Here is a 25,691-nt window from a genome sequence, read left to right as displayed (position 1 = left end):
TCTAGTATTAGCTAAAGATATCTCTAGACCTGTATCTCAATATAAACCACGTGTGCTACGCTAACGATAAAGTCAGAATATAATCAGTAGTAGTATTATCATATTGCAGACAATCAATGCACCCGTGAACCCAGAAGTCGTAAATCAACAAAAGCAAAAACATAAAAGCATAACCTGCGCCTGCGAATTGGTCTCAATCTACCATTCCATATATCACATTACTGGCTGCCCCAGGCAGCGCATTTAAGCAACGAAAGCACCCTTGATCTCGCTGTAGATGGCGCCGAGCTCCTCGGTGAGCTTCTCAGCCTTGCCGACCATTTTGTCAAGAGTAACCTCAGCAGAGGCATGCTTGGAAGAAGTGTCGTAGCCACCCTCCTCGACGATGTCGTTGTAGTTAGTGGCACCGCCACCGTTCCAGGCAAGGAGCTGTAAACACAGTTAGCATGTTCTCTTTTTCTTTCCCTTAAAGGCGGACTTACGTTAGGAGTGTCGGATGGGATGTCATCGAGAGCTCCCTTGGTGGCAATGCTGATGATGTCCTTCTTGAGCTTCTCAGGAGTGATGTCGGCAACAGCGAATGCAGAGTCCTTGGAAGGCTGAAGAGAGACGAAGTAGGCCAACAGACCAGCAATGTGAGGCGAGGCCATAGATGTACCCGAGATGGTGTTGACGGCGTGCTTGCTGCCTGTCCAGGTGGACAGGATGTTCAGACCAGGGGCGAAGATGTCAGTGCACTTGCCGTAGTTGGAGAAGTAGGCACGCTCGTCAGCAAGAGTCGAGGCGCCAACAGTCACGGCCTTCTCGGAAGCAGCCGGGGAGTAGCCACAGGCGTCAGCATTGTCATTACCAGCAGCAACAGCAAAGTGAACACCAGCCTCAACACCAGCATCGACAGCAATCTCCAAGGTCCTGGACTTGCCACCGCCAAGACTCATGTTGGCAACGCTACCCTTGAAGCCCTTGGCCTTGCCATCCTTGGCAGCCTTGACCTTCTTGGTGTGAGACTCAACGGCCCATTCAACACCCTTGATGACATCGGACATGGTACCAGAGCCAGAAGATCTGAGGACCTTAACAGCGTAGATGTTGGCCTTCTTGGCGACACCGTACTTCTTGCCAACCATAGTTCCGGAGCAGTGGGTTCCGTGTCCATTGCCATCCTCATCCTCATCGTTGTTAGGGATGGTCTTGCCCCAGTGAGCACGACCCTCGAAGTCGACGTGGTCAACGTTGATACCAGTGTCAATGGTGTAAGCATCAACGCCCTCGCCGCCCTCGCCAGCATACAAGTACTTGTTGAAGGTGCCGAAGGAGAGGCTGTCCCGGTGGGAGATACGAGCGAGACCCCAGGGAGCACTCTTCTCAACCTCATTCTCTTCCATCATCTGGAAGTCACCCATGGTGTGGACTTCGGAGTCTTTTTCGATGAACTCGACCTGAATAAAGCATAATGAATCAGTAAAATGCCAAGACCAGGGACGCCAGTTAGGAGCTCCTGAGGAAAAGCTAGTTACTCACATCCGGGTGTCTGCGGACTTGCTCAATCACATCCTCGTGGAAGTGACCAGCGTAACCCGAAAGCGAATCACCAACGCTGAAGGTATGCTTCAGACCAAGGTAATCGGGTTCAGAGAAGCCAAAGAGCGACCGCTTCTTCAGCTCAGTGCGCTCATTCTGAGAAGCGTGGATGTCCTGCACCCAGCTTTGATGAACAGAAGCGGAGCTGGAGTCAACGTGCTTCTTGAAAACGACGATGTACGAGTCGGGGACCTCTTGAGAGTTCATAGACGAGAGAACGGGGGCAGCTCCATTGTGAATAGAGTCAACGAAGACAGGGGAGGCAGCCGTAAGCAACGGGAGCAATGAAAGGCTGAAGATGCCCTTCATGGTGATAACTGGGCGAAAAAGACGTTTGTTCAAGAGAAAAGGATAAAAGAATGATACAGTAGAGACAGTTGAAAGATGGGAGAAGTAGAGAGAGGGAAGAGAGCGATATAAAAGGGGATGGATAAGTAAGAGAGGGAGGTTGGAGAAGGTCGGAATGGCAGATGAGGAGAGAAAGACATGATGCAACCGGATTACGGTAACTTACAGCAGGTGACCGCCTGACCTGGCTTGATTGGCGCTGGCTGTCGATCCCGATAGGCTAGTGGAGAGGAAGGACCTGGGGTAAATATGGTAAATATGGTACTGTTTGGTAATGATACACGATTCGCAATACCGCCGGGTGCTTCATCATTAGGCGGACAACTGGATGATGCGGACAAACAGCTATGGGTTATCAGTCGCTCATCCCCAACAATAGCTGCATTCACCTCGTACACGTAGCTACAAGGCCTAAATCTGTACTATGTACCTGGCATACATAACGCTGCACAAGGTACTTCCAGTAATGACTGCCAGGTGTACTTCGTACACCGTACATCGATGACGGTATTGTATCACATTCACCCATCCGAGTCGCGTGCTTTGGCTCACCTCCGGCTGACTACACCTAATAAGGAATGAGATCGACATGCCGGTATTGTCATTTATGTCACACTATGACAGTACCATTACCATCAGCACGTAAGATAAGCGCTTATCGATACCCGCCTTGGCCAATTAGCACCGCCGGCATCACCTGATAGCGCGGCGGCTCTGTCTGGACAAGGCTTTTCCCCTCCGCCTGAGCGCAGCAGCAGTACATAGTGAAGCTGGGACACTTCACTATATCTGAGCGTGGGAGTGATATTGCTTTTAAAATAGAATACATACCTCAATCGTGAGTTCATGTGGGATATTGCTTGTCGAATACTACTAGTCCTTCCTGCAAGAATATCGTCACTAACGGGGTTCCCCATGTTCCGCCAGTTCCCCCTCACAAAACGGTGCGGCCAGAACTCGTCACCTGCGCGCAATTTCACGTCTCGCTGTCGATGTTGATCCTTTGACCAGTTGTTCCTCGTCCAAGACCAAAACAATCTCCATTCCAACTGACATGGCGGCCAAAGCTCGCTAATAGTAGTCGGCTCACCGCATACCAATGCAGACCGCCTTCATCATAACGCCCACTCGAGGTTCATGGTTGGTATCCAGCCATCGGAAGAGGTAGCCGGGGTTAACATTTGGCGGCGCAATGAACCAGGCCACCTCCCTCCCTTCGCCGTCTTCTTCGTCGTCAATCGAACGACTCAATCTTGAGCTGTCTCCTGTGATTGAGGAGTTGAGGAACATCTGCGAGGAGGATCCGATCTCTCCGCAACTCGCCCTGACAGCAACGGAAAGCTTGCTCCGGCTGCGTCATACCTTTATCGATAACGATCGCCCGAAGGAAGCGAAAGATTCCTTTCGACATCAGAATGGTTTCCAATTGCTGTTGGTCCTCATTGGCAAACTTGCGGATATTTATGATGCAGAACTACCTAGAGACGAGAAGAAGAGTCTGTTGACTCTACACAAGGATGCGTTGGGAGTCCTGGCGGAGGGCTTGAAGGAGCATTTCGGGAATAAACGATACTTTACAAAGAAGATTACCGGTGGGGGCAAGACGGTGCTGGAAGAATCTTTGTTAACACTGGCCACCAAATTGGGCAGTGCGGAGGCCGAGACACAGCAGTTCTATGGTGGAATTCTGGCAGCAGCACTCTGCCAGGAAACGGTAGCTGGTCTGTTCACAGCTTTGGCCGCGAGGTCTCAACAGAATGGGGACCCCATATCTCCTGATGAAGTCCGACAATCTGTGGACAGGGGTATGGGAACATCGGAGACCGTGGAAGTCTCCGAGTTTCTTGGGCCTTTCCTCCGCGTGTGGCTGGCACAATCCTCACTCAACCACGGACAACACAAAGCCCAGAGACTCGCAGTTCCTGCCTGCCTCTGCCAGCTTGCATCGCAGTCAGAAAGAAATGTTGTAGCCCTACATGCTACTGGGATGCTAACCTCCATCTTACCATTGTTGTTCAGCAATGACTGTCCTGAAGACGAGAAACTATTATACCAAGAACTTGCTCGACTACTCTGTTCCCAAGGTTTAAGTAGCTTGGACGATGCTGTTGCCCTCTACCGCAACGCGCACGGTAGCTCTGACATCCTGCGATTCCTACTCGACGTGTTGAAACGATCTAAGCAACCCCCATCCATCCATTTTGATTTGTCATTACACGGGTACTGCTCCGTGGAGTTTTCTAGTCTAGGTCGTACATTCCCACCAGCGACCTCTGCGGGCTACACTTTATCAGCATGGGTTCGGTTTGACCGGTTTGATACTAGTACGCATACAACCATATTTGGGGCCTTTGACGCGAGCCAGACATGCTTTCTTCTTATGTACCTTGAAAAGGACACCCGCCATTTGATATTGCAAACTTCCATAAGCGGCCCTCGTCCCAGTGTCCGATTTAAGTCTATATCTTTCCAACCTAATCGATGGTACCATATCGCTCTCGTCCATAAGAAGCCCAGACCGCCATCTTACTCTCGAGCTTCGCTATTCATAGACGGCGAATTTGTCGAACAATTGAAGATAGAGTATCCAAATGTTCCGGTGACCAGTGTTCCGAACAAGATACCCCGGGTCCAAGCATTCTTTGGGACTCCGCAGGATTTAGCGATGAGATTGGGAAAGGGCGTGTCGACCTCCCGATGGTCACTAGCAGGTGCAATACTGTTAGACGAGGCATATAGCGATGACATGATTTCTGTTTTCTATAACCTTGGTCCTCGATATTATGGCAACTTCCAGGACTGCATGGGGTCGTTTCAGACTTACCGAGCATCTGCGGCTTTGAACGTGCGAAATGAACATCTGCACCCTGGCAAAGAAGAACTTTCTGATATCGTCACGGCGATTCGACGAAAAGCAAGTGCGCTAGTTCACGAGGGGTCAATTTTGGTCAATGTCTCCCCAGTCGCTATTCTGGATGACGATGATAGCAACAATGTCGACGAGTCGCAACTTATCAGGTGCTTATCTCGACCAGCAGCTAAAAACTTACAGCAACTCACGAAAACTGGAGGCAATTCGGTGGCTGTCAATGGCGCGACGCCTGCGATCAATGGTGCATTGACGCAAATCCATGGAGTGGGAGTTTTGACAGGTGACCCTGTTGTTGCGGTGCCACAATCCTTAGATGATGCGAGCTGGCGCCTTGGCGGCTGCGCAGCGGTGCACCTGAGCTTGGTCCAGGCAGCTAGTACAATGGATTCCCTTCTTATGGCAGTAGAGGCGCTGTACGAGTCTGTTCAGGATAACTGGAGGAACAGTGACGCCATGGAGCGAGAGAATGGCTATGGAATACTCGCAGCCTTGCTGCGTGAAAAGCTTGGATGCCCCTTGGGTAACTACACCGCAGCACCAAAGACTTCTGTTGTATGCTCCAGTTATGAGGAGCGATCAGCCGTGGCATTCAAACTCCTCCGCTTGACCCTCTGCTTCGTGGGGTATGATTTTGAGCATCCGCATCGCTCTATTATCGTCAACCCACTCGCATACAGAATTCTCATGGTTGATTTGGATATATGGAGATTCGGCGAACTTGGTCTCCTCGAACTGTATTACTCCCAGTTTTGTACGTTTGCCACTGGGGGCCCTTATCGTCGCTTCAACGCAAAGCGCCTCTCCCGCATGCGTAGGTTTTTGCATCATCTCCCAGAACTGTCCCCTTGTCACATGTTAATGATCAACAGGCGTCACCAAGAAGCTGATGGAAGCTCTGAAAGGAGAGGATTTCACCCCAGATGGCTTACGTCTCTTCACCAAGGCCTTTAGATCGCTTATGGAGAGTTGTTTGTCTGCAGACTTGCTTCGTTCCCTAGCCCTTTTCATTACTTACGCTTTGCACAAACCAAAGGCACCGACTAAATTGCAAAAGAAGAAGAGTATTCGGTTAAACTCCTCCCCACAGCTGTCAACATCTTCCTCTGGAAAGCGGGAGTATGTATCGAGCTCTGCCATGGCGGTCGAGATGCTGCGAATGTATTGTTCCGTTCTTTGCAATGTTCACGACCTCCTATCATTGATGAAGTTTGCTCGTGCCGTGACAAATAAGGTTGGTTTTATAAACACTCCATTCCTTTTGGTGAGATCATGTCTCTAATACGAGTGTGTGCAGTGGCTTTTGTATCTCATATGCGAGGATGATCCTGATATCGTTATTCCTGCAACTAAAATCCTTGCCCGTCTAGTTGTCTTTCACGGTAGCAATTACAGCAAAAAGTTTTCTGACAGAAGCGGAGGATACGTTGTCCTAAAAAATCGCCTGAAAAGATGGTGGAATGTACCCGCCCTGTGGCCTTTGTGCTTCGCTGTATTATTTGGCGTGGATGTTGGATCGATGGATTTTGATAGACCATTAGATGGCTTCAACCTGCTAGAGACACTGTCTGCAGGAGATAACACGAAGGTTGTCTTCCCTGAAATGCTGCCTGTGATCACCGAGATGATGAGAAGCGGCTTGAGAAAGGTCGTATTGGCCGAACACAGCCTGGAACAGCGCCACGGTTCTCTCAAGGAGCGGTTGACGCAGATGACGAAGCCATTCATGTCTGCTTCGAGACCTGTCGATCAAACTATCGAAGAAGTTTCCGTTTTAACAACTGCTGTTGAACTCTTGGCTGTGGTGCATGCCAAATCGGAAGACTTTCGCGAATTTGCAGTGCAGTCCGATTACGTACAGGGGCTACTTCGTGTGCTGTTTCCAGTTGTTGTCGGCTCGGATATTGTCAACGCAGACGTTGAGCTGAACTCGCATGATGGCGGGCTTCGGCTGGGTGACCTTAGCTTGGCCACCCGCCCCAAATCGGCTGGAGCAGCAGACTTACGAACAAGAACTGTGGAGCAAGGAGGGAATCGACGGAATAGCCGTGGCCAAAAACCTCTGCGCCGCGGATCGTCGTTCATCCTCGTTTCATCCGATCAAGTGCACCTTGCGCCCTCTCACGCACGTCTACACCATGCATTCACGCCTTCCCATGCCAAGGAAAATGGGGCTGCCACGGATAACCCTGTTGTAATAAGCATTTTAGGCCTCGTTCTCGCCGTCTTCACTGACCAGTTACTTGAGCGAAAAGACTTTTCTGGTTTAGGCCTTTATCTGAAGACGCCGCCTGGATTCCTGGAACATCAAGCATGTTTCAGTTCCTGGTTAATGAAGCATCTTTTTTCGGCTTTGCAAGATGCTGTGTCCACAGAGGCCCAGTTATTCTTAGAACCGAGAACACTGACCAACTTAGGACGTTTAGCCGCTCACGTTGCAGAAGCCATATACGAAGGCTGGTTTATTGACGGTACAGCTGCTACTCTTGAGTTTCTGGGGACTATCCTAGAATATCTGCAACGTCCGGACATTTCCATGCTAAAGAGTGTTCGCCTTTGTAATCAAGCCACTACGACGATGCGGTCGACACTCTTCCGAGCCGTGCTACTCCAACTGTCAGAGGCGGATGATCGGGACACATTGGCATTTTTAAAGCGTCTAAACTACTGGCAAGCAGTGGTACTATCTACCGAAGAGTTTCACTCAGAATACCTTCAGCTGCTATGCTATCAGCTTTATACCAAGCTAGTCAGCAAAAACGAAGATGTCCGCCGGGCTGCCGTAGGCCTTTGGCGAATCATTCTGGTACAGAAGCCGGATGACATGTCTGCAATTCTGAGCCATGCGTCAGTGCCCCTCCAAAAGCGTCTTCTAGATGACTTTGACGCTCTTGTCGGCATGGAAGATACTGCTTTTCTGCAATGGATTGCTGACCGAGGGGAAGACCTTGATGCTTTATTTTTGGAAGCGTTGGGTAGATCGTGGGACCATTTCGTTCACGAGGAGGATGCAAGTACAGCTACCTCAGCACGCGTCCGCGTCTCGAAACGTCAAGATAAGTTGAAACAGTGGGCTCATGGTGAAAAGCTCAGCGAAGAGGCGATTCGTAAACATGAAGCCACGCACCCACACTGGATATCTAACATATCGGCCTCGGAATTCTTGAAATACCAACGGTCCTTGCAAGATCAGCAAGATGACTTGATGTTCATATGGTCGACCTTTGCTCGTCTGTTAATGGACCTTCATCGTTTCGGGGGAGTCCTTGCGGAACACAGAGAGACAAAATGGCGGCTTGACCAGACAGAAGGACGGAGTCGGATGCGGCTACGCGTGGTCCCAGACACGTCCAATGAGCGACAGGATTATCAGCCGAAAAAGAGAAAGGTTTCAGAACCACCAGCGATTAAAATGGACACGCAAATTCCACCGGCTTCTGGTAGCGACACACTACCCTTGGCGCTAGTGGAGGGCAACCCCCAAGTTGTGGAAGCAGACAACAAAGGCATGCTGGAAGACAGCTTTGAAATGATCGACGACCCGAAAGCGGTCATGGCAGACTACGAGGATAAGAACCGAAAGGTCATGCGGACTCTGCACCGTGGCGATCAGGTTCAGAATGTCTGCAACATGTCTCGGATAATCGGGTTGGAGGCTTGCGAGGGCCTCCTTATCCTGGGAAAGGATCATATTTACCTCCTGGATAACTTTTTCCAGCGCTCTGATGGCGAAATTGTTAATGTTTGGCAAGCACCCCCGGATGAGCGGGATCCGTACGTTCGAATGATTGCTGGGCGGGAAGACGATGAACGCAAGCCGCAGGAGCACGAGACAAGGAGTTGGAAATGGTCTGATTTGGTCAGTGTGTCTAAGAGACGCTTCTTGTTCCGTGATGTGGCGCTTGAAATCTTCTTTACGGACGGTAGCAGCTTTCTTTTGACGCTTGTCTCATCGAAGGCACGGGATGACTTGTCGAGCCAGCTGGGTTCCAAAGCTCCCCAGGTCACTGGAAGTGTCGGACATTCGCGCCCAGAGGATATACGGAGGTTCGAGACCCTTCGAAGCCAAGAGGATGCTCCGCAGACTCTTGGATCTAAATTTGCAAGTGTCTTTGGTCATTCGCCTGAGAACCCGGCGACCCGGAAATGGGCCAGAGGGGAAATTTCGAATTTTCACTACCTTATGTTGGTCAACACTCTTGCCGGGAGGACTTTCAATGACCTGACGCAGTACCCTGTTTTCCCATGGGTACTCGCTGATTATACAAGTGAGGAATTGGACCTGACCAATCCCAAGAGTTTTCGTGATCTGTCGAAACCGATGGGTTGTCAGACATTAGATCGAGAGGCTGAGTTCAGAGAACGATATAACGCCTTTGCGGAGATGGGTGGGGATGATTCGCCTCCATTCCATTACGGGACACATTACTCTTCTGCGATGATCGTCAGCTCCTACCTTATTCGTCTCCAGCCTTTCGTCAAATCATATCTTCTCCTGCAAGGGGGCACGTTCGACCATGCAGACCGTCTTTTCTATTCGGTTGCAAAGGCCTGGGAATCCGCCTCGAAAGGAAACATGTCAGATGTGCGCGAATTGATCCCCGAATTTTTCTATCTCCCTGAGTTCCTGGTCAACGCGAATAACTACGAGTTTGGAGTCCTCCAGAACATGACCACAGCCATCGACTCGGTCGAATTACCACCGTGGGCCAAAGGCGACCCCAAAATCTTCATCGCAAAACAGCGTGAAGCCCTCGAAAGTCCCTACGTGACACAGAACCTGCACCATTGGATCGATCTGGTATTTGGGTGCAAACAGAAAGGCGACGCCGCTATTGAAGCAGTCAACGTCTTCCATCATCTGTCGTATCAGGGTGCCAAGGATATCGATAACATTGATGATCCTGTAGAACGGCTGGCGACCATTGGGATCATTCATAATTTTGGGCAAACACCACATCAGATATTCAGTCGGCCGCATCCGCAACGAGAGGACTTGAAGTACAAGGCGCCGCGGTTAGATCGACTTGCGGAGTCGTTGACGCAGCTTCCTATTTCGCTCCTTGATATCGAGGAACGAGTGGCGTCGCTGTCCATGAAGCAAGATCGGTTATTATGTGCTGCTCCACTGCGATTGAATATTCCTCCGACCTACGACAAGTATATGGAATGGGGATTCTTTGACGGTAGTGTCCGGTTCTACTCGGCAGAAAGTCGAAAGGTCGGTTTACTAAACTCGTACTACGCCATCATACAGTGTCACTAACTGAAACAGTTGCTCGGCCATTTCGAGCATCTCCATATCGACCAGCTGTCGTGTGCCATCTTTGCAGATTCGCGAACACTAGTGACAGCCGGCAGAGACTGCACCGTGTCTATCTGGACGTACACGTCAGGCATTAAATCCGTTGATCTGCAACCGGCAGGAACCCTATTTGGCCATCGATCGCCGATCACAGTTCTTGCGGTATCGCGTTCATTCAGCACTCTCCTGACAGCGTCCAGTGATGGACGGGTTATGCTCTGGGATCTGAATCAACAAAGCTTCGTGAGGGAGCTTCCGACCAATGGACCGGTCGATGTGAGTTAACAAACGCTTGCCCGTAGACTCTTGCTGATGTTTCTAGTGCGCTCGCATCAACGATGTGACTGGAGATATTGCCGTATGCCGCGGAAACTGTATCAGCCTGTACACGCTCAACGGAGCGTTACTGCTTCGGCAGGGTATCTACGAATCGGCCGACGATAACATTCTATCGTGCGTGTTCTACGAGGGGGTTAGCGATGAATGGCTGGAGCGAGAGCTCTTGTTTACTGGTCATCGACGGGGAGTAGTCAATGTAAGTCCCCAGTTTCTCGCTTGGTTTTTGCCAGTGGTACTAATGAAAGCAGATCTGGAGCAAAACGATCCTCGATGGACGGTTCGAGCTCGAATTGATCCGGCAGCTGCACCACACAGATCCGAACCGGGATACTGGGGAGAATATTATGGCAGGGATCAGTTGCATTCTGGCGCTGCCGCAGGTAGTATATACGGGAGATGAGGTCGGGCGAGTGGTGAGTTCTGTCCTTTTAGTGCACGTTGACTGCTATATATACAGCTGGCTAACCGTTATTATTCAGTATGAATGGAGTTGCGTCCAGCGTCGGTAGAAGTCACAATGAATGGAAAGTAAAAGTATTTGCCCTGTTATTAGATTCGTACTTGAATACGTACCTTGATTTGAGATATATCTGGGGAACTCATATGATACCAAAAAGAGAAAGCGGCGGCTCCATGTGCCTAAAAGAATATGTAAAGGGCGCCGGTGAAGGGGGTTTATTAGTCCGACCCCACTGACTGTCATACGGAGAGAGTGGTTCCGGAGGGAGTATTTACACCGGAGCAGTGCGCCCCGGAGTCGGAACCAGAGGGAAGCCGGAGAGAGTCAAAAGCCGTCGGATATTGGTAAGAAGAGAGCAAACAGAGGGAGAGGAAAATGGAATAAGGCGCATGGAGGACAGGTATCCGATAGTAGAAGAATAGTGTGCCTGCAGACAGTGCTCCGATATGTACATAGAGGTACTCCGTAGTTGTTGTGCTTGAAGCGTCATAGCCCCACCATTCCACGGCAACCCCTCCTATCGCCACGGTTTCTCTTTATATTTTCTCTCGTCGTTTCTCTTCTTCATCTTCATTCAACCTCTTCTCTACTTCTCATTCTACTAAATATCTAATTGATATCATCTAATCATCATGTCTTCCTCTCTCGATCAGCTCAAGTCCAGCGGCACTGTTGTCGTCTGTGACTCTGGTGACTTTGCCAGTATGTTTACAAACACACTTGAAAGTGAAGAATGAATGCTAACGAACGCAGCCATCGGCAAGTACAAGCCTCAGGATGCCACCACCAACCCTTCTCTGATCCTGGCTGCTTCCAAGAAGCCCGAGTACGCCAGCCTGATTGACGCCGCCGTCGCCTCCGGCAAGAAGGAGGGCAGCACCGTCGACGAGCAGGTTGACGCCACCCTCGATCGTCTCCTTGTTGAGTTCGGCAAGAAGATTCTTGAGATCATCCCCGGCAAGGTTTCGACCGAAGTTGACGCCCGCTTCTCTTTTGACACCCAGGCCTCAATCAACAAGGCCCTGCACATCATCAAGCTCTACGAGGACCAGGGTATCTCGCGCGACCGCATCCTCATCAAGATCGCCTCCACCTGGGAGGGTATCCAGGCCGCGCACATCCTTCAGACCAAGCACGGCATCAACTGCAACCTGACCCTCATGTTCTCGCTCGTCCAGGCCATTGCCGCTGCTGAGGCCGGTGCTTTCCTCATCTCGCCCTTCGTCGGCCGTATTCTTGACTGGTTCAAGAATGCGCACAAGAAGGAGTACAGCGCCGAGGAGGACCCCGGTGTCAAGTCGGTGCAGGCCATCTTCAACTACTACAAGAAGCACGGCTACAACACCATTGTCATGGGTGCTTCGTTCCGTAACGTTGGTGAGATCACCGAGCTTGCTGGTTGCGACTACCTCACCATCTCGCCCAACCTGCTCGAGGACCTGTACAACTCGACCGCTGCGGTCCCGAAGAAGCTCGAGAGCGAGAGCGCTGTCAAGCTGGACATCCCCAAGCAGTCGTACCTCAAGGACGAGGCTCTCTTCCGCTTCGACTTGAACGAGGATGCTATGGCTACTGAGAAGCTGCGCGAGGGTATCAGCAAGTTCGCTGCTGATGCTATCACCCTCAAGAACCTGCTTAAGCAGAAGGTTGAGGCTTAATTTGTATTATGATATCCTGTAAAATGGCGGTTAGTAGATACGATTTATGAATGCTACAATTTGTTCTACTATTCTACTGTATTATTCCGTACACAGTAGTAAATAGTAGCAGTAGTAGAGAGGATTCTAATTCCGACCGGGAATGACGGCGGCATTGCGTGCTTGGCGGTGGGGCAGCGAGGTCGGAGGTATTATTACGTAGAGAACAAGTTTATACCTTTACCGTAGCAATTAGAGTGGTAATTGTACTGGAGAATATAGCAATCTGATCAATTGAATAAGATACTGGGCTGTATGCATTTACTTGAATGTGTGTAAGTAATTGTAGGACCGTAGCTAGCAGTGACGCAACGGGACGTCATGATCCGAACCCCGCCGATGAAGAACTGCGAAGAAGAGAGAGTAGTAATGTGAGGTGAGCGATGAGGGGAGGGGAGGGGACCATTACATTATCCACCCGGCCTAGTCTTTTCTCCCTCATCCTCTCTGTTTTCTTCTCTCTCTCTTCTCTCAACCATCACCATCATCCATAATCCATCCTCTACAAATCTCTATAACCTCTATAACCTCCAAACACTAATAAACGTCAAAATGGTCAAGGCTGGTAAGTATTTCTATTTCTGTCGTCGATTCGCTGGTTCGTGATCGACCGGGGGACCTTGAGTGAGCACATTTGAGCACCTTGTGGTCTCCTCTCTACCTATCACAATCCCTCACAGTCTCTCAACCAGCATTCCAGAATCATTCTATAGAGAGTCTCTACTAACAACAACCAGTCGCTGTCCTCCGTGGTGACTCCAAGGTCAACGGTACCGTCACCTTCGAGCAGACCTCCGAGAACGCCCCCACCACCATCTCGTGGAACATCCTCGGCAACGACGCCAACGCCCAGCGTGCTTTCCACGTCCACCAGTTCGGTGACAACACCAACGGCTGCACCTCTGCCGGTCCTCACTGTACCTCACCCTCTCCCTGCATCGTTCTACAAGGTGAAGAAGCTAACGGGTGCAGTCAACCCCCACGGCAAGACCCACGGTGCCCCCGAAGACTCTGACCGTCACGTCGGTGACCTGGGCAACTTCCAGACCAACGCTGAGGGCAACGCCGTTGGCTCCAAGGAGGACAAGTTCGTGAAGCTGTTCGGTGCTGAGAGCGTCCTTGGCCGTACCCTGGTTGTCCACTCCGGCACTGACGACCTTGGCCGTGGTGGTAACGAGGAGTCCAAGAAGACCGGTAATGCTGGTACTCGCCCTGCTTGTGGTGTTATTGGTATTTCCGCATAAACGTTCCGTCTAGGGGACTAGATGAGTAGTATGATAGCATGATAGCAAAATTTGAATGATTGAGTGAAATTGCATAATTAGTATTGACTGCATAATTTGATGCATAAATAGTGCATAGTGAATGCAGAGCATAGACCCCTGTCTGGCCAGATTGTAGATTGTCCCCACATACAACAGCTGTCTTCTCCCAAACAACATCATTGTTGTTTCTGTCTTCATCGTCTTGCACACTTCTCTTTTTTTCTCCCCACTGTGTACTATTACCGTTGGTTCTTTTCTTTTTATCCCGTTCTCTTTATTCCCTTTAATTGAAAATGCCCCTCGAGGCCCGTGTCAAGGCCGTTCTCTCCGGCGACACTGTGGTCCTGTCCCATATCGCCAACCCTGGCCAGGAACGTGTCCTCAGTTTAGCTTATGTGTCCGCTCCTAGATTGCGGAGAGAAGGTGATGAGGTGAGTGTCTTTGAAGATTCATTGAGCTGGCGGTGTTGTTTGTGACCTACGGTCGCTGAAAGGTGGCCTTTCAGCTCAAGACACTGTTGGTCAACTGTTGAGTCGTGCTAATGCTCATATTTGACAGGCATATGGCTTTCACTCCCGCGAATTCCTCCGCGAACTCCTCGTCGGCAAAGTAGTCGAATTCACCCCCCTCTACACCATCCCCACCGGCGCAAGACGCGAATACGGTATCATCAAGCTCCCCAGCTTCGACGCCTCACTCCCCGACATTAGCGTCCAGGAGGGATGGTCCCGCGTTCGTGAAGAAGCTGGAAAGCGCTCCGATGATTCTGAGGACACTGCCGCTCTAATTGAGCGCCTGCGCGCGCTGGAAGATCATGCCCGTGATGCTGAGAAGGGCATCTGGGCTGGATTGGCACAAGGACAGGTCGAGACGAGCTACGAATTGGCTGATGCGAAGGCGCTAGTCGAGGAATACAAGGGGAAGGATTTGCAGGGTATTGTCGAGCGGGTCTTGAATGGGGATCGTCTGATTCTGCGTTTGCTGCTTGCACCGCAGGAGCATTTGCAGACCATTGTTGCACTGGCGGGTATCCGTGCGCCTGCTGCGAAGCGTGTCACAGCTGATGGCAAGGAGCAGGCTGCTGAGCCGTACGGCGATGAAGCACATGCGTTTGTCGAGTCGCGGTTGCTGCAGCGCAAGGTCCAGGTGTCGTTGCTGGGTGTTACGCCGCAGGGCCAGCTCATCGCCACCGTTCTGCACCCCAATGGCAACGTTGCCAAGTTCCTGCTCGAGGGTGGTCTGGCGCGGTGCCACGACCACCACTCGCCCCTGTTGGGTGCTCATATGGCTGCCTTCCGGCATGCTGAGAAAGCTGCCAAGGATGGCCGGAAGGGTCTGTTTACCAATCTGGTTGCCAAGGGCCCTGCGGGCGGGGCTGCGGAGGACTACACTGTTAGTCGTGTGTTGAACGCGGACACTATCTTTGTGCGCAGCAAGGCCGGTCAGGAGAAGAAGATTAGTCTCAGCAGTATCCGTCAGCCCAAGCCGTCGGATCCCAACCAGGCCCTATTCAGTGCGGATGCCAAGGAATTCCTGCGTAAGAAGCTTATTGGCAAGCATGTCAAGGTGACCGTTAATGGCAAAAAGCCTGCTAATGAAGGTTACGAGGAGCGCGATGTTGTGACCGTTGTTCAAAACAATGCCAACGTTGCTCTTTCTCTTGTTGAGGCTGGCTACGCCTCTGTTATCCGTCACCGTGCGGATGATGATGACCGCTCGCCCGACTACGACTCGCTGTTGGTTGCTGAGGCAGACGCCCAGAAGGACGGCAAGGGCATGTGGTCGCCCAAGCCGCCCCGGACCAAGCAGTACCAGGACTACTCGGAGAACGTGCAAAAAGCCAAGATGGAGGTCTCCATTCTCCAACGCCAGAAACGCGTCCCCGCCGTCGTCGACTTTGTCAAGTCTGGCTCTCGTTTCACTGTCCTCGTTCCCCGGGAGAACGCCAAGTTGACCCTTGTCCTGTCTGGTATTCGCGCACCCCGTTCGGCACGTGGTCCTGGCGAGGCTGGCGAGCCATTCGGCCAGGAGGCACACGAGCTGGCTAACCGGAGATGCATGCAGAGAGATGTAGAGATTGACGTTGAGACTATCGACAAGGTCGGTGGTTTCATCGGTACTTTGTACGTGAACAAGGAGAACTTCACCAAGGTTCTGCTGGAGGAGGGTCTTGCTACCGTGCACGCCTACTCTGCTGAACAGTCCGGTAACGCAGCCGAGTACTTTGCCGCTGAGCAAAAGGCCAAGGAGGCCCGTCGGGGACTCTGGCACGACTGGGATCCTGCCAAGGAGGCTGCTGAGGCAGAGGAGGAGGAAGCTGCCGCCGCTGCTGCTACTAACGGCCAGAACGGTGCCGATGAGGTTTCGCAGCGTCGCAAGGACTACCGCGATGTTATGGTGACCTACGTCGATCCCACGACCTGCAAGCTGAAGCTGCAGCAGATTGGCTCTGGCACCTCCGCCCTGACTGAATTGATGAGCGCATTCCGCTCGTTCCACATCAACAAAGCCAACGACACACCTCTGTCTGGTCCCCCTAAGGCTGGCGATTTCGTGGCGGCGAAGTTCAGCGAAGACAATGAGTGGTACCGCGCCAGAGTCCGCCGCAACGACCGCGAGAACCAACAGGCTGAGGTCCTCTACATCGACTTTGGTAATTCCGAGACCCTCCCGTGGTCCCGCCTCCGCGCACTCAGCCCGCAGTTCTCCGCCCAGAAGCTGCGTCCCCAGGCTGCTGATGCCGTCCTATCATTCCTCCAGTTCCCGGCTGCAGCGGACTACCTCGAAGATGCCGTCGGCTTCATCGGCGACCAGGCCTTCGACCGCCAACTCGTCGCCAATGTCGACTACATCTCCACCGAGGGAACCATGCACGTGACGCTCCTGGACCCCTCGCAGTCTAAGAGTCTGGACGAGAGTCTGAACGCCGAGATCGTCCGTGAGGGTCTGGCTATGGTGCCGAAGAAGTTGAAGGCGTGGGAGCGCAGCGCTGGTGATACATTGGCTAGCCTGCGGGAGTTGGAGAGTGAGGCTAAGGAGGAGAGACGGGGGATGTGGGAGTATGGTGATTTGACGGAAGACTAAATGTGCACTGGACGCGAGATTGGCATGTAACTTTACATCTTGTTCTATTTTGTTGTTTGGTGGTGAGATATCCTGCATATTTACACCAAAAGTATTCTTTTTTTTCTTTCAACTTGTACACTGCGTAGCGCTGACATAAGCGGTTATGTGCACAACGTGTCATATCTCACTCCAGCCCTGTACAGAGTAATAATAGACTTATTGTCGAGACTATTTATTCCCCCTCTGAACTATCGAGTCCCGCATATCTGGAATTACCCAACTTGGCCCAAACAAAGAAAATCCAAGCCAGGAACAAACAAACAACCCGGAACCCCAACACCCGACATCCGCCCCGGAGTTCGGCCGGAGCTGAGCTCCAATCTCTAACAACTCAATTCTCACCTTCACTCCCTAACATCTGTTACCAATAAAACCCAAGTCCTCTGTACACAGAGAAACGACGAAAATGCCCCTCTTCGGCTCCTCCAAACCCTCGTCGAACCCCGATCCATCCGAGCAGCCGCAAAACGACCCCGTCGCATCTGCGTCCGCCGCCGCCGGGACGGAATGGCTCGCGGGCCATTTGCACCATCTGACTGATGAGCAGCAGGGGAAGTTGGAGGAATTTAAGAAGTTGTGCGCGGAGAAGGGATATTATAAGACCGGTGGTGAGGATGGGGGAAATGGAAAGGCTAGTCATGATGATGCGACGGTGTTGTATGTTTCTCTTACCACCGTTGTTTACTAAAGGGGATAATGTATTGGATATTGGAAGAGAATTGGACTAATTGGAGCAGGCGGTTTCTCCGCGCACGCAAGTTTGACGTGAACGCTGCTTGGGACCAGTTTAAGGATACTGAGGACTGGCGCAAGGATAATGCGATTGAGAAGTTATACGAGAACATCGACATTGACTCGTACGAGTCTGCACGCCGGATGGTACGCCCCCTTCGCCTACTTCCCAAGCACATTCTGGATACAGGGATTAATGAGGACAGTATCCCCAATGGACCGGCCGGCGCGACCGCCGCGGCATCCCCGTTTACGTCTTTGAAATCAAACATCTTAACGCCAAGAATATGGCCGCCTATAACGAGACGATGACTACCTCGAACCTGCCTGCGGAAGCCCAGAAATCATCAACTGTGCCGGAGCGCTTGTTGAGATTGTTTGCGCTGTATGAGAATCTGCTACGATTCGTTATGCCTGTGTGTTCGAAGCTGCCACGGCCGAATCCCGAGACGCCGATTGTCACGAGCACGAATATTGTTGATGTTAGTGGGGTTGGACTAAAGCAGTTTTGGAATCTTAAGGGGCATATGCAGGATGCTAGTGTGTTGGCTACGGCGCATTATCCCGAGACGTTGGATCGGATTTTTGTATGCCCCCCTCTTTTACCCTATTCCCGGAACAGCACACTGTTGTAAATGCATCTACTAACAGGAATAGATAATTGGCGCCCCCTCGTTTTTCCCCACAGTCTGGAGCTGGATCAAGCGTTGGTTTGACCCGGGCACAACATCCAAGATCTTCATCCTCTCCGCCTCCGAGGTAAAACCAACCCTAACCTCCTTCATGGACCCTTCCAGTATCCCCAAGCAATACGGCGGAGACCTCGACTGGACATGGGGCGATATGCCGAATCTCGACCAACCTGCTAAGGATCTTATTGGAGGTGTTGGGTCTGGAGATGGGAAGGAGTTTTTGAAGGGGCCGATGTTGTTTGATGGGGAGGGGATTCGGGTGCTTGGGAGAGAAGAGAAGGGTGAGAGAAGGTGGGATATCCCTGCGGCTGCCAACGGTGCTGGTGCTGGTGCTTCTACTCCTGCTGGTGACGGTGAGAAGGCTAGTGAAACTGCTACTGCTGCTGCTCCGGTGCCTGCGCAGGAACAAGCCTCTTAAGCAGGGCTGCCCCATCTCGTCCGTCCTCGATAAAATATGCACTGAATTTTGACTTGCTCTGCATTGAGAAACATACATCATACATTACACTTCACTATATTACATCTAGATAGACTGGCCTTCTTTTTTGCCATATTGATTGGTTATATACTGCAAAATCATAATATCTAATCTTTGATTTTATTACGGAGCTATGTAGTCCAACATGACACATTCCGAATCATAACAGGAAGCATAAAATACTTGTACATCAACACCTAAGAACCAGTCTTCCAAATCGTATTGATTTGCTTTTTCCGCACCTGTACAAGTCAAAGTTAGCATGCCATCTAGCAAAAGGGAGGAAAGAAAGAGACTTACAATAGGCGCAAGAACAGTAACACCAATTCCCAACGCCACCACGGTAAGTACAAGCTGGATCTTCGAGAATCCCTTGCCCAGTACATCGAATGCCTGGCTGGGCATCACTCGGGTTCCATATACATCTCCGCCAAAAGCAATGACCAAGCCCGTACTCTCTAGCAAAGTATCCTTGACAAGCACGTTGTTGATACCAGCGACATCCCGCGAATGCGTCAGGAACCAGCGTCCATCGAACTCGAGGAAGGGGTTGTACTTAAACAGTCCCTCCTCGGCTTCTGTAGAGCTAGGATCGCGGTTGACAGGACGGCGGGGGTCGAGGATTTGTCTCGGGATGCCGATGATCGAGTTCGAGGAGGGAAGCGTGCAGAGGAGTTGGCGGGTTGTGATGCCTTGTCTTGTTTGAGTGACAGCCATGTGCGAAATGGGTTCGGGGATTACGAAGGATTGGGCGATGACGTGTGGGGGTGCAGGTGCGTCAACATCGTGTAGGGTTGAATAGTTGGTTGCCGAGTTGAGAGGGCCGCGGTCGTTGGGGATGAAGGATTCGTAGAGTTCTGAGATTACCAGTTGGTGGCCCTTTGCCTCGGAGGCGTCGGTGCTGTCGCCGAAGAAGGAGTAGGCGAACCAGTTCTCGGAGATGGTTGAGGCGATGGGCTGACTTGTGTCCACGTTTTCTTGTATGCTCGAGTGCAGCACAGTGCCGGATACGGCGTCGAGGAGGTAGAAGCTGGCGGAGTTGTCGCCGACAGCGGTGATGAGGGCCAAGTTCGGGTTCAGGTACTTGTATAGTACGGACCGATCACCCAGGACCTTTCCAATGGAGGCAACCGGATCATGCGTTGGGCGAGATGTCGCGCGGATAATCTTCTGGCCTCGCGCAGGGATGAATTCCCACACCGGGGTTTTGTTGTCTTGGGCGCTCCACCCGAGGACTTTGCCGTCGGCACTGAGAGTGACAAGAAATCCAGATCCGTTGATTGTTTCCATGGGAGTACCATTTTCTCTGATGCTAACGGGTATCGAGGCTCCGTTGTTGATAACAGCGATGGAATGGACCTTGCTGGATGGAGCAGTGCGTCCAACGATCTCTCCAGAGGAAACCTTCAGCGTGACAGAGCTTCCGTCGTCAGCATACACAGTGGCAGTACCCGGCTGCGTGATAATTGCCTTGACATTCCAAGCATCCGTCTCCGCTGCCTTCACACTCCAAGAGACAGCACCGTGGTTTCCACTGTCAAGAGCGAACACACGACCATTCTCCGTAGCAATGATAATCGGCTTGGAAATCCCAAAGCTATCGAGGTTCGACACTTCATCGGTCAAGATACTCGTCAGGATACGCTTGGGCAGCTCCTTGAGCCATTCAGGGAGATACTCCAGATCCTTGATGTGACGCTTGACACGGTGAACGTAGGCACCGTGCAAGCTCTCGTGGCCTTCGACTTCAAGCTGATGGGCCAGTTCCTCCTGCTCATCAGTTTCAGCCCAAGCGGCTGCAGATGCTCTGGACAATCCCTCATGTCTCGTCCACTCAGCCTGACCGTTTCGGATCAACTGCCAGTCACCAGAAGCCAAAAGAGAAGCAGATCGCACAGCAACTGTATCACCCTTATCAACAACTTCCGAAACGGCATGCAAAGCCTGCTCTGTCGAAGGGTTCTTCAGAGCCCATCGACCCAGAACTCCGTGAGAAGCAGACGAGACCACAGTAGTCTCCGACTCCGTATTACGGGTGAAGTACACGTTGGCGTCTTTGTTGCTAGTAGCAAAAACAGACCGTTCCTGCACCCGAGGGATATCATATGCCTTAGTCACTGTTCCCAACTTCATATCAGTGTGGTACACCTCCGCCCAGGAGCTGGATTCCGTCTCGTAGCCGACCAAGAAATGCGGCAGCGAATTGAGCTTCTTCGGGGCGTGCACCTTGATGTTCTTGATTTCCTCGCCTTTGTTATCGATGTTGATTGTCGAGACTTGCTTCGTGCCGATAACATTGACCTTCAATACCTTTCGGGCCTTATCCACCCAGACAATTATAGGTGCGGCGGTATTGGCGCCCACGAAAACGATCGAGTCGGGTCCGGTCACATCGTTCTCCGAGTTCAAGGTCTGCTGATAAGTCTGCTTACCGGTAACGGAGTCTAATGATGTAGCCTTGATCTTGGACCCCTTGAGCAAAGCCGACTGCAGAGAAATGTAGAACACTTCGGTGGGCGAGGACGAGACTTGGAAGGGAACGTCACCACTAGATGCGTACAACATCATTAGCCAGAACCCACAGACATCCTGACGATAACTAACCTTTCATCCTTGTATTCCCACTTGACGTCTCCTGTCTGCCCATCAATTCGCTTGACAACACCCGCTTCACCAGCGTTAACAAGCGCAATCGTATCTCTAAATGTCCCAGCCGCGCTGGCATCTTCCAGCTCCAACAATTCCAAATCCGCCACAGACCCCTCACTCGTAAACCAATTCTCCCAAATCAATTTGCCATCTAGAGCATTCCACGATGAAATGTAGTCGCCCGTCGCACTAACCACGGCGTTGATCCCATCCGAGGCGCGCAAGAGGCCACCTCCCGCGGCGGCGGAGTCGGGGAGCAACGACCGCGACACGTTCTGTCTCCAGACTAATGAACCATCTCGCGGGTTTATCGCACCCAAGATCGATTTTTCAGATAGCGTGTAGAGTAACGAGGCGTTGGAGGCAGAGGAAGGCTTGAGGAAGAAGGTAGATTGGGACGAGGGAAGACCGAGGAGCGCATGGTGGAAGTCGATGTGGTTAACTTCGTCGGCATAGATTGCTAACGTTGAAGGAACGCACAAGGCGAGCAATGAAAGTGCCGCCTGGAGCCGCATGATTATAACTGATGCTCTGGTCGGAGCATCAAGTCGGAGAGTTCGTGGATAAGATGGAGCTGCCGGAGTAGCGTAGGCGGTGATGGGATCGCCGGTGGACGTCACGTCTACAGCAAACTACATCTATGTCTGCACTCACGCCCTATTTTACACTGCTTTTAGTTATTCTCATATTAATTTTCTAATGGTAATGTCGTTTTCGCCTTTACTGGTGCCAGACGGTACGGTATGGTATCCACCATACTAGCCGGGCAATAACTTAGTGTTCTCATTTCTATCTTGATCCGTAACTCTCATGGTTGAAAAAAAATAGCATTCGAAAACATCTCTGGTGCATAACATTATGCAACTTCGACTAATAGTGGGAAGAGGGCAGTGATGGCTTAATCCTACCATGCGCTTGGTTGTTTCGCAACATTCCGGTACAACATTCCTGGGTCTTTCTGTAGAGGGTTCTGTCGCGTGTTTCTCTTCTCCGAAACTGAAGATCTGGTCTTCGACAGTCTTCACAGGATGGAGAAGTGGCTCACTTGGCTTTTCGCGCACAATCCGAAACTGACTTATTGGAGCTATGAACTCGCGTTTTGCCATTTAGATATAGTAATTCCGAACATTCTGTGGCAGGAAGATGGGTCTCTGTCTTGTTGACTGGACATATGCCGGCTACTATTCACGATTGTTTGAGTTCTGTTCGCGGTGTATTATTTGGGGGAAAGGCGGTAGCTTCAATTCCCTTCTTTGGACTCGATAAAACCTCTTTCAGATCAAGAGATGGGCCTGAAGGAAGCCATGTTGTGTGTTTGGAGAAACGTCCAAAAACATCCGTTGTAAGTGCATGGGGTTTAAACTTGTCGATCGAAACTCATCTCTTTCCAGCCAGTTCGAAGAGGTAAAGTCGTACCTAAGCTCATTACGACATTCAACGAATTGCACCCTTTACCCCCTCCAATGCCAGGTTATCTACCGAAGTGGTATGGGCAGGTTGGGCGCGAGGGCCTTACTCCGACGAGATAGACGGAACTGGTTTACATTGTGGTAAAGCGATGATATCATGTGTAGATTTCTTATAGCTAAAGCCACCATATAAACATACATGCCACAGAACAAGAACAACCCCCAAACTTACAATTTTGCATTCTCCAGCCTCTGAGCACTATCAACCCTCTTTTCAAACGCATCCCTCGAAAAGACATCTCTCACTACATCCGAAGCCGGCACCCAAAGTGCCGGATTCTTCTGCCAAAAATTTGCAGCCCTCAACATAACACTCACAGGCTCAGCAGGCATGATCGGGAAGTCCTCCGTACGTGGAAAATGCGTTATCCCAAACTGCACATAACAGACAATATCTGTGTTCTCGATCCCTTCGTCTCGGTTTGTCCAGTCAAGAATTGTGTCATTGTGCGGATGTCCTTCCTTCCCCGTTGATTGGCACACGTACCGTCCCGCAGGGAAAAGCTCGTTGTCGCGGTAGGGTAAGACCCAGAGGGACTTACGCGCGAAGGCGGCGCGGTTGTATACTATGCTATCTGGTTTTGCAAGCAGGGGTGCGCAGTTATTGTTAAGGATCTTGTAGGAGACGGGTTTCTTGGAGACGGGGTTGAGGCAGTTAGGGTTGGTGATGTCCCACGTGCGACCAGTTTCGTGGCAGTAGTTTGTGGCCCCTTCTTTAGCTGTGCGGAGCGGTGTCTTTTTCGCATAGAAGCCGTTACCATAGGGGTTGGCTTCTGAGCCAACCGGTTCATCTGACGGGACTGCATCGCTTTGCACGACTGTGTTTGTTGGGCCGTCAATTTCCGGGTCCACACGGAGGGAGAAGATGTGCTGGTGGTTTTGGGCATCGATTCCACGGGCTACTTCTGTTCCGTATGGGGCAGCTTGCTCGCTGGGGTGTAGAGGGTAAGTGTTGAGCATTCCGGTTAATTTGATCTCGAGCTTGTACGTGCCGTCTAGGGTAAAGGTATGGTAGAAGGCATATTCGTAGTTGGCGGCCGTGATAATCTGGGAGATGACCAGTTTGCGATCCCGAGCTGAGATGACATTTCCATCGCGGAAGTCTGTGTGCTTATATAGAAGGCCGTTGTCTTCTTCGTGAATGCAAACTGCGTTTTCGATGATAGAGGCTTCGCCGGTGGCAGTCGGTAGTACGGCATCGAGATAACGGATGGCGCCTTTGCAATCACAGCCCAGTTTGAGCGAGTTGGTCATCAGGCCGCTGCCGTACTCCCCGACATCAAAGGCGTGCTTTTTGTGGTGGGGAGGTTTGGGGCAGCCATAAGGCACCACCATCTCCACGACGCTGATCCGGTTAAAGAGCATACGCTCCCGCTGCCCATAGGGATCGTGAGCACGAATATCCGATAATACGAGCCCCTCGCGGTAGTTAAACCCGATATGCATCTTGAATCCGGCCCAGTCAATCTCGTTGCCGTTCATTCGGAACGATACACCCTGCGGCTGCGTGATTTCAATTGGCTTGAGTCGTTCAGGGCGATAAGAATTCCCAATGAACTGGGGCAGATAGTTATGCTCGTCACGAGACACTGCCGTGCGCTCTCCGTTAACCCGTCGAACATCCACGCTGAGGATCTTCTGCGCTTCTGTATCTGTCACGACGGAAAAGTCCAACGGGTGCGCATATTGGTTGTCATATCTCGAGCTCCGGTAATACGGCAGCGCCTGCTGCAGTCGTCGCTCGAAGCCCCATCTCTCATCGATCCCGATTGCCCACGCATCGAAGTACACCTTGGACATATCGGTGATTCCAATTTCCCGACAAATTTCGATAACACGCGGATCATTCCGGGCGATCTGCTCCGTGACATCCAGATCATCGAGGGTCAAGGTGGGCATGACATTGGCGAGATCTTTCCAGGATTCGACCTGGCGGGAAGTCAGGTTGACAATGACTTCTGAAACCCGAGGCGACTGCTTTCCTTGGATTACGATGGAAAAGGCGCGCCGGTCTGGGCGACGGCCGGTGTGGGAACGGAATGCTGTGTATTCGGCTTTGGCGGGCTCATGCAGCGTAATACAGTTGAATTTGAGACGGTCTGAGGCAGCATTTTGCCGGATAAGATTGGCTGCTAGGGGAATTTCCTCGATTGACAGGGGATCTATCGTTTAATTAGTCTAATTTCATCTGCCGGGAGGAAATAACTTACCTAGTGGATGGGAAGGAATGGACACCGAGAACCGGGGAGCACAGCATCCACCAGCCTGAGTATCGCGAGAAACTGAAGTCATGTTGACCGTGTATGTTGTAAAGTTGATGATGCTTTAGTGATTGACTTCAATGGCAAGATCGCATGGTTTACTTATATCATCTCAAGTTGGAGCATTCGGGTGGACATGCTTAATCGGGAATCAGGTCTTCTCTCACGATGCTACGGAGTATCGCCGAAGCGAAGCGAAACAGACTCATGTTGTCCCCATGAGAAGATCGAGGCTGATAGCCATCACGTACCGTGATGGCCAATGGCGTCACTTTGCGCTGTTATCTTATCGCGGATCTAGATCCCCAAGGTGAAGCATATTGCGTTCCGTTGTCGCCTTGAGTTTCTCTGTTTGGAAGCGAAATTACACAATTGATTGGAACACGCATATCATTTGTCTTCAATATGGCCATTCTGTAT

At 51.3% G+C, this 25,691-nt stretch overlaps 8 protein-coding genes across 8 annotated transcripts; 5 read left to right on the top strand and 3 right to left on the bottom strand.

Moving 5' to 3' along the window:
- Positions 1–89: 89 nt before the first annotated feature.
- Positions 90–2,042, bottom strand: EURHEDRAFT_408782 (S8 family peptidase). The gene is made up of 3 exons (XM_040780914.1): positions 1,522–2,042; positions 483–1,439; positions 90–429 (listed from the first exon to the last, which is right to left on the bottom strand). The coding sequence occupies exons 1-3, from the start codon at positions 1,888–1,890 to the stop codon at positions 244–246; spliced, it is 1,512 nt and encodes a 503-aa protein (XP_040642135.1). The 5' UTR covers positions 1,891–2,042; the 3' UTR covers positions 90–243.
- Positions 2,043–3,121: 1,079 nt separating this feature from the next.
- On the top strand, positions 3,122–10,951 carry EURHEDRAFT_447715 (Beige/BEACH domain protein; the record flags this gene model as incomplete). The annotated part of the gene is made up of 6 exons (XM_040783687.1): positions 3,122–5,612; positions 5,671–6,032; positions 6,096–10,019; positions 10,074–10,379; positions 10,426–10,638; positions 10,691–10,951. The coding sequence occupies 6 exons, from the start codon at positions 3,122–3,124 to the stop codon at positions 10,949–10,951; spliced, it is 7,557 nt and encodes a 2,518-aa protein (XP_040642134.1).
- A 583-nt stretch (positions 10,952–11,534) lies between these two features.
- On the top strand, positions 11,535–12,560 carry EURHEDRAFT_374530 (sedoheptulose-7-phosphate:D-glyceraldehyde-3-phosphate transaldolase TAL1; the record flags this gene model as incomplete). The annotated part of the gene is made up of 2 exons (XM_040778645.1): positions 11,535–11,604; positions 11,656–12,560. 2 exons carry the CDS (start codon positions 11,535–11,537, stop codon positions 12,558–12,560), a joined length of 975 nt encoding a protein of 324 aa, XP_040642133.1.
- Positions 12,561–13,151: 591 nt separating this feature from the next.
- On the top strand, positions 13,152–13,843 carry sod1 (superoxide dismutase SOD1; the record flags this gene model as incomplete). The annotated part of the gene is made up of 3 exons (XM_040786091.1): positions 13,152–13,164; positions 13,337–13,516; positions 13,572–13,843. 3 exons carry the CDS (start codon positions 13,152–13,154, stop codon positions 13,841–13,843), a joined length of 465 nt encoding a protein of 154 aa, XP_040642132.1.
- Positions 13,844–14,157: 314 nt separating this feature from the next.
- On the top strand, positions 14,158–16,948 carry EURHEDRAFT_512684 (putative transcription factor (Snd1/p100); the record flags this gene model as incomplete). Its single annotated transcript, XM_040786090.1, has 2 exons — positions 14,158–14,295; positions 14,423–16,948. 2 exons carry the CDS (start codon positions 14,158–14,160, stop codon positions 16,946–16,948), a joined length of 2,664 nt encoding a protein of 887 aa, XP_040642131.1.
- Positions 16,949–17,172: 224 nt separating this feature from the next.
- Positions 17,173–18,924, top strand: EURHEDRAFT_210869 (SEC14 family lipid-binding protein). Its single transcript, XM_040777977.1, has 4 exons — positions 17,173–17,647; positions 17,728–17,869; positions 17,929–18,309; positions 18,380–18,924. Exons 1-4 carry the CDS (start codon positions 17,397–17,399, stop codon positions 18,830–18,832), a joined length of 1,227 nt encoding a protein of 408 aa, XP_040642130.1. The 5' UTR covers positions 17,173–17,396; the 3' UTR covers positions 18,833–18,924.
- Positions 18,925–19,089: 165 nt separating this feature from the next.
- On the bottom strand, positions 19,090–22,056 carry EURHEDRAFT_448650 (uncharacterized protein; the record flags this gene model as incomplete). Its single annotated transcript, XM_040783754.1, has 3 exons — positions 19,090–19,134; positions 19,193–21,440; positions 21,497–22,056. The coding sequence occupies 3 exons, from the start codon at positions 22,054–22,056 to the stop codon at positions 19,090–19,092; spliced, it is 2,853 nt and encodes a 950-aa protein (XP_040642129.1).
- A 1,034-nt stretch (positions 22,057–23,090) lies between these two features.
- EURHEDRAFT_492975 (peroxisomal copper amine oxidase) lies at positions 23,091–25,466 on the bottom strand. The gene is made up of 2 exons (XM_040785654.1): positions 25,221–25,466; positions 23,091–25,172 (listed from the first exon to the last, which is right to left on the bottom strand). Exons 1-2 carry the CDS (start codon positions 25,300–25,302, stop codon positions 23,179–23,181), a joined length of 2,076 nt encoding a protein of 691 aa, XP_040642128.1. The 5' UTR covers positions 25,303–25,466; the 3' UTR covers positions 23,091–23,178.
- Between the last annotated feature and the right edge of the window lie 225 nt (positions 25,467–25,691).

This window comes from Aspergillus ruber (genome assembly GCF_000600275.1).
Source record: "Aspergillus ruber CBS 135680 unplaced genomic scaffold scaffold00003, whole genome shotgun sequence".
Classification (NCBI taxonomy): Eukaryota; Fungi; Ascomycota; class Eurotiomycetes; order Eurotiales; family Aspergillaceae; genus Aspergillus; species Aspergillus ruber.
This window is presented reverse-complemented; position numbering and strand designations above follow the sequence as displayed.

Bases quoted from the DNA above. Each gene is read 5' to 3' on its own strand.
- EURHEDRAFT_492975 (XM_040785654.1), bottom strand. From the start codon at position 25,302: ATGACTTCAGTTTCTCGCGATACTCAGGCTGGTGGATGCTGTGCTCCC. The intron at 25,173-25,220 runs GTAAGTTATTTC...ATTAAACGATAG, and splicing joins CATTCCTTCCCATCCACTAG to ATCCCCTGTCAATCGAGGAA.
- EURHEDRAFT_408782 (XM_040780914.1), bottom strand. From the start codon at position 1,890: ATGAAGGGCATCTTCAGCCTTTCATTGCTCCCGTTGCTTACGGCTGCC. The intron at 1,440-1,521 runs GTGAGTAACTAG...TGCTTTATTCAG, and splicing joins AAGTCCGCAGACACCCGGAT to GTCGAGTTCATCGAAAAAGA. The intron at 430-482 runs GTAAGTCCGCCT...CTGTGTTTACAG, and splicing joins TCCCATCCGACACTCCTAAC to CTCCTTGCCTGGAACGGTGG.
- EURHEDRAFT_210869 (XM_040777977.1), top strand. From the start codon at position 17,397: ATGCCCCTCTTCGGCTCCTCCAAACCCTCGTCGAACCCCGATCCATCC. The intron at 17,648-17,727 runs GTATGTTTCTCT...TAATTGGAGCAG, and splicing joins CATGATGATGCGACGGTGTT to GCGGTTTCTCCGCGCACGCA. The intron at 18,310-18,379 runs GTATGCCCCCCT...TAACAGGAATAG, and splicing joins AGACGTTGGATCGGATTTTT to ATAATTGGCGCCCCCTCGTT.